We start from the raw sequence: 7221 nt of genomic DNA on the forward strand, positions 1-7221 counted from the left end.
AACAGCAGCATGGAAGTGTAAGCCGAATAAACCCTTTCCTCCCCAACTTGCTTCTTGGTCATGATGTTTGTGCAGGAATAGAAACCCTGACTAAGACAATACCACATTGTGCAAATGTCTCCAGACTTCTCCAGCAAACTATTCAACAGAAATATACCTTTCAAGCAAGCTACCCACAAGAAGATTTCTTATTTTGAATATACTAGCAACCAAGTTAAAAGACCCTGGTGACTACCCAGATAACGGATACTTCATGTGGAATGGGATATTAATGATTTTCTCCCCCCCCCCCCCGCCCCCCACATAGTTTTTGTTGTGGAAAAATTGGTTACATCCCTTTTCATCTGATTCCACAAGAAGCCTGGCATATGTTAGGTATATAATAAACTTTCATTGAACAATAGTAATGATAGCTAGCACTTGGGTAGCATTTATGATGTGCCAGCTACTTTTCTCAGAGCTTTCTGCTAACATATCCAGTTTTCAAAATAATGGGATAACTAGATACTCTTTTAAAATATTTTATTTAGTGTTTATGTGTGTGTGTGTGTGCCTATGTGAGATTATGTGCACCATGTGGATGTACCTTATGTACTGAAATTGTAGGCAATTGTTATCCTACTGATCTGGGTGCTGGGAACAACTGTGATCGCTCTGAAGTGGCCACTGAGCCATCTCTTTCAGAACCTGGCTGGATATGCTGTGAATAGCAGCGTTCTATCACATTGAATATATTTATAAATTAAAGCCCAACTATTTTTACTATTGATGTTTTAAATTTAAGATAATATTAATACAACAACAAAACATCCATTAAACATTTCTGGAATAGAAGGCATTGTTTAGAGCCCTTTAAGGTCCATTCCTCAGAACTCCTAACAAACCTTATGAATGAGAACAACCACAAACCTCATTTTACACACGAGAAAACTAAATTAAACATATATGCTTACAAAAATATGTATATTGGCCTAGGGTGTAGTCCAGCAGCAGAACGTGTGCTTGCCGTACACAATTTCCTGTGTTCGGTTCCTAGCATCCAAGCCAAACCAAAGAATTATTTTTATTTATTTATTTATTTATTTATTTATTTATTTATTTTTGGTTTTTCGAGACAGGGTTTCTCTGTTAGCCCTGGCTGTCCTGGAGCTCACTTTGTAGACCAGGCTGGCCTCGAACTCAGAAATCCGCCTGCCTCTGCCTCCCGAGTGCTGGGATTAAAGGCGTGCACCACCACGCCCGGCTCCAAAGAATTATTTTAAAGATAACTTTTCCACATATTACTTTTTAAAAATATTGAAAATATGTCAATAACTATTTTATGTTACTTTTGGTGACAATAGGAAGGCTATGTACTGCCCATTCTAGTTGTACATAATAAATAACATTTGGTTTTTACAGTGACATCTAAGAGGCAGGTACTTCTCTCATCATTTTATAGTGAGAAAACAGACATGTGCAGAGTTTCCGTGGTAGACACAGGAGAAGAATGGTGGTGTTGGGATTTCCACTGTGCAGGGTTATGTTTCATTCAAAAGAGTCATTTTCAAGTTCTGTTTTCTCCCCCAAAGTAAAAAAAAAAAAAAATTAAGTCCAGTGTCTCTGACATGCAAGTTAAGTATTCTACCACTAAGCTACACTGCCAGCCCAGGCACCGGATTAATTCATAAACAATCCGAATGAGATGAACTGTAGAAGTTTCCTGTATTTCTCAATGGAATGTAGAAATAAGGACACTGATTATGTCATTCAAGAGCTTTCCAGCTGTTAAAAAATCAGTAAATATCCAAATATACATGCTACTACTAGGATTAAAGAACTGTCTAAGCTCTTTGGAAAGAAATCACAATTTTAAAGGAAGTTTCTTTGCATTTTTAAAATTTCTCTCTGCCTTTCTGCCTTTGTCTCATTCTTTCTCTCTTTCTCCTTCCCTTTCATTCTTTACACACACACACACACACACACACACACACACACAGAGTTACTTTTGCTTTAAAATCAGTATTAGAATTAAGAGGCCAACAGATAACTTAATGGAATAAAAACAAACACAGAATGAGTTGATTTAAATCAGTGAATATTGACATTTTATTTCTATATTAGTTTGTGTTTTGATATCAGGCATATTTGAATACCATTCAGAATTTTCAAAAATATTCACTGAATAAATAACTTTCACTTTAGGAGCTACATAGGTACTGCATTTAGTTAAATGTATTTCCTCAAAAGCTTTGGAGCCCTTCCTCGGGTGCTTTTGGAATTTAGATGGACACAGATGCCTAGTGATGGTGTGGTTATAATGAAGAAACACTGTATAGCTTGACATGTCCCTGTACATAGTTATTCAAAATTTCCCCATACATAGACACCACACCTTGTTGTCAATAAATAATTCCACTTTAATGGCAAGGTAATAATTTAGACAGATACAGGGTGCACATTTGCAAAAAAATATATGCAAGCTGGTTTACAAGCTAGGGGGACAATAAACCAATAGAAAATACATCATCCCGTTAGATCCATTGACACCAAATACTTATTGTATGGGGCTTTACAAAGACTACAAAACTTTTCGGATGATTCTCTCACTGCTTCTTCCTATTTACATGATATGTTACATCAAAAAATGTACAAAATATAAAATGTATACAGACAAATGTTTCACAAACTAGTTTAAATTGTAAACTAGGTGTACCTACTGGGATGTATTGCAGGAAGTTCTCTTGATGCTCATGTGTGGACTGTGTGTCTCGAAAAAAATGAAAGATGAGCAATTTCCTTTAGCTCACATATCATACAAGGGCGACTAGTCCACTCATCCAGCTACATAGAGTGATGTTGCACAATAGGTTTGATCCACAGTTGAGGTTCCAAAGTCAAGGTGACAATTCTGTGTGCATCAGTTCAGTCTGGTATCCCTCGGGGCAGTAGCACCGTGAAAGGACCTAGATACTTAGCGACATTCCGAAATCTGCACAGATAACTCTCATTGCTAATTTCGCTCTACGGAAACCAACCCAAAGGTGGTCACAGAGGGTAGCACCAATGATATCTCCTAAAAGGTGCACAGAGCTTCGTCTCTACCGTGACATAGACCTTAGGTTTCATAAACTTGGAACCTGTCCTCTGTGGCTGGTGTATGCTTGCCAGTGACTGGTTAGTTTTCAGGCACTGTCTTAATAGCCCGCCACGAGATATGTACGTTCAGACAGTTACTCATCCAAAATTGTACCGGCCTCATGTACAGTTCTGAAGCATGCTCACTCTAGCACTGATGGCTCCTGCATTGTCACAACAACTTGTTAAGTACAGGACAAACACACCAGATAATAACAGCTTTGAGGGTTTGCATTCTGTATTCGCTTGCAGCAGACAGGGAGCCTCAGCAGGCGAGACGCCTCTTAACACCAACAGGATAAAATACAATTTTTTGTTTGTGTCTGGTTTTTTTTTTTAATTTGTGCAAGTTTGGAGAAAAAAAAATCATTATTTACAATACCTACCCAGTAGACTGTGCAAATCTAACCTTCTTGTACAGTATAAATGCTTCCTCTTCCACAGTGACTGACCAGATCAGCGCTCCTTAATGCAGAATGTCTCGTGTATGACAATAGCACTCAAAACAACATGCACCAAAAACTAACTTTTGTCTTTGAAAGATAAACATGAGGGGAGGAAAGCCAAATGGTTTGTGCTCATGCCGAATCCAGTGCTTGTAGTTCAACTGGATCCAGATTAGAAATCTCCCACCTACTGAAATGCTCTCATTTGAGAACTAGGCAGAATGCAGCCACATGTCTCTGCTTTTAAGTGATGGCCAAAGAAGGGTTCTATGGTTCTCGAATTATTTGCAGGATAGGCAAAGAAATCTCTTTATTCACATGATAAAAAATACTGATCTTTCTCCTATCCGTTTCTTCAAGAAAAGGAAAATTTAAAAAGATGAGATACAGAAAATGAGGCTGCTGTGTTAACTGGTGTGTTGCTTGGTTGTCAATGAAGAGACAGTGGAAATTACCAATGGTTTAGTATTGAAACGAACTGTTGAAACTGTTGAAGTCTGGTTTAAGGCAGTGAGACAGCACCATAGAAAATGTTCCTTCTTTCACTGAAAAGGCTCAAACAAATAAAGCCCTAAAAAGCCTTTTGTCAGTGTTGACTAATAATTGGTATAAAACTCTGGTTCAGGGAGTTGGCAGGTGGTTTGAAAAGACCACTGTGGTAAAAACAACCTTATAAAACCCATGACTCATACCCTAAGTGAGGGTAGCGCCCTTCAGGAGGAGCGCACGGCAGTTAGAAGGAAGCTGGTCCTTCCCGTTGGCCACAGGCGGTTTTATTTTGCGGTGGGTGCACAATTCCCTTTGTGCTTATGGAGGACTGGCCTCGTGGGTTCATTCTGCAGTGAGGGAGCACACAGCCCAAACTCTACTGGGGCCCTGTCACCAGCACCATGTGGCACAAAGGAAGTCCCATGGATCAGAAGGATCCTGCCTGAGAAGGGCAGCCTCCGCCCCGAGGAAACAAAAGAAAGGCACGAAAAAGAAAAGGAAGAAAAAGAAAAAAAATAGGCCTGCACTGTAAACTTTGAAAGAGGAAGAAAATAAAGTCCAGTCTCACTATCCCGTGTCTAATCTACTCCGTTGCCCCGTCTTTAGGGCCCTTTCCAGTCGAGCAATGGAGCCGTTGCGAACTCCATGGTTATAAAAATGCCTAGGAATAAAATAAACTTAAGCTCCCACTTCAATTTAGCATCTTGGCAGTTCCAACCTAATTCTGCTACCTCCGTGAACACCACAACTCTGGGTCAGAGCCCTGGACAGGGGACTTTTCATACTGGCAGTGGTTTAGTGACAATACCTGTCTTTTAAAACACCTTTTGAAAAACATAGTCCTTTGCCTAAACTCGTTCACCCTTTAGAGGGTGGATTCAATAGATGTATCCAAAATGTCTTCACGGTGGCTGACGCTATCGCTGTCACAGCTTTGAGTGCTGGGGTAATTGGCGGCTTCTTGGAGCTTCATTAGCATATTCATCTGAAGAAAGAAAAAGAGACATCCCTGTGAGCAACCATGCATTGAGTCAGCCAGCCCCAGAACGAGCAGGGCCCTGAGCCATCTCAGTAGAACTGTCTCTGCTCATCCCATCCAAATGAAAATGCACATAACAGTTATGGGTTTTCGCTCGCCCGACCTGGCTCTTAAATTGTTTCTCTCCAGAAGAACAAAATAGGGCCGTAAGATAACTCTTTTATGTGGGGCGGTGAATGAATGCTACTTCAGTGGGGAACTGGAAAGGAAATCCTATCACAGCTGGACATCTGGGTTAGTTGCTGGAGAGCAAGCCAGGCTTCCCCACTTTTTTGGCTGGGAGAAACAGAGAGCACTGAATGGCAAATGAAAGTTGTGAATATTCACAAACACACACACTCGCACCCACACTCGCACCCACACACGCACGCGCGCGCACACACACACACACACACACACACACACACAGCATAGAGGCTTGCAAGCACTGTCCCTTGAGAGAAGCAGGAGACAACGGAGTGGAATGAAGCCAGCTGCTGCACACAGCACACACCATCTGTTGTTCAGGAGCTGACCTCCAGAGGGGGTAACTGGAGGAAGCGGACCGTGAGCATTTGAAGAGGGAGAAGGAAAGAATCACTGTCAAGTGTTTGTTGTCACCGAGGCTCTAGCTGAAATATGATTGATACATCACTGAGAACAAAAGCCTCCTCCTGGAACAATAGCGGCTGTCTCAGGCGTCTCAGCGTCCTCGGGGGAATGGTAGTGTTTGTTCCAGTAGAGGGGACTTGTGCCTGAAAGCACCCGGGGAGAAGGAGAGCTCTCCAATGTATTATAAAATAAAAGGCTTGGATTTCAATAGATCTGCAGTTCCACTATTAGAGACGGGAGCTAGGGAAAAAAGAATGTTTAAAACCAGTCTGGGCAAATCGATGGCTGGACAATTTCGGAAGACACAGGGTAATTGGCACCTGTCTTCATGAGGGTCAGGGGTTTGTTTTCTTATTGAGGGTTTCCAACAGTACAGTAAACTTTATATTGCTTAGTGCCAAATACTAACTATAGTTTTGGGTTTCTTTTTTTTTTTTTTTCTCCTCAGCAATCAAAGTTGTCTTTTATCTTTTAACTCAGAGAAATAGAGAGAGAATATCTAAAACAAGATTTCTTGGTCTGCAATCAGGCTATGGATATTTGTATGTCAGAAAAAATAAAAGAAAGAAAGAAAAAAGAAAAAGAAACAATGTGTTTGATAAGTGCTTGGGAAATAAGTAATGAGCTGATAGTCATCAATTCCAGCAAGAATGTCATTTGACACAGAGGCTATGGTTATAGAGTATTTTGAAATCATTTTGATAGTTTTCAGGACAGTTTTTTTTTTCAATAGCATTTCTGCCATAAGTCCTACAATGTATTAAACCACCTACACAAGAATATGAGATGAAAGTAGTTTGTGAAAGTGTCTGAAGCTTAAAGCATTAAAGAAGCTGATTTATTAAAGAGGAACGTGTCTGAGCACCCTCCTGACTTTAAAAGAGACGATACAACATCCTCTGACCCTACTGAGCACCAGGCATATATGGTACACATGCACGCACTCGCGCACGCACACGCGCACACACACCCAAACAAACACACAAGCAAAATATTCATAGACATAAAATAATAAATAAAAGAAATGGTGCTATATAGTAGGTTCAATTAGCATAATTTCCCAATCTGAAATCTGTAGTAAACACACACAATGAGATTTACTCTGTGAGTAATGGTTATTCTTTTGCATATTGAAATCAAAGGACATTATAAAAAGAAGGTAGGTTTACATATCACTCAATTATCATTATGATCAATGTACAGTCTCTGGACATCGTTTTCCCCTGGTCTCCTTTGCATCCTCTGTAGACCCACAGCCATGATAATACCTATTACTTTACCATGTCCCTCTGTGTGTCTCCCACTGCCAGTTACCCCAACACCATGTTCCGCCCTCTGCTCTGTTACTAGAAAGACCTTAAGGTACTACAAATCTGAACAGAAATATATAAAACACTAATCAAAAATATCCACTCGCCTTCATTCTTGAGTTTCATGTGTTTTGCAAATTGTATCTTGGGTATTCTAAGTTTCTGGGCTAATATCCACTTGACACTTCACCCCTTCTTAGAATTGGGAACAAACACCCATGGAAGGAGT

General features: G+C 40.3%; 1 protein-coding gene across 10 annotated transcripts in view; it reads right to left on the reverse strand.

Annotated features, from left to right (window-relative positions):
• Positions 1-2378: 2378 nt before the first annotated feature.
• Positions 2379-7221, reverse strand: part of Nav3 (neuron navigator 3) — a 737122-nt gene continuing 732279 nt past the window's right edge. For all 10 annotated transcript variants that reach the window (XM_029482745.1, XM_029482744.1, XM_021173799.2 and 7 more), the window contains one exon: positions 2379-5037. In XM_029482745.1, the coding sequence (XP_029338605.1) occupies positions 4918-5037 (120 nt within the window). In that variant the 3' untranslated portion in view covers positions 2379-4917. The remainder of the gene's footprint in view (positions 5038-7221) is intronic.

The sequence above is a fragment of the Mus caroli genome, chromosome 10 (genome assembly GCF_900094665.2).
Source record: "Mus caroli chromosome 10, CAROLI_EIJ_v1.1, whole genome shotgun sequence".
In the NCBI taxonomy this organism is placed as follows: domain Eukaryota; kingdom Metazoa; phylum Chordata; class Mammalia; order Rodentia; family Muridae; genus Mus; species Mus caroli.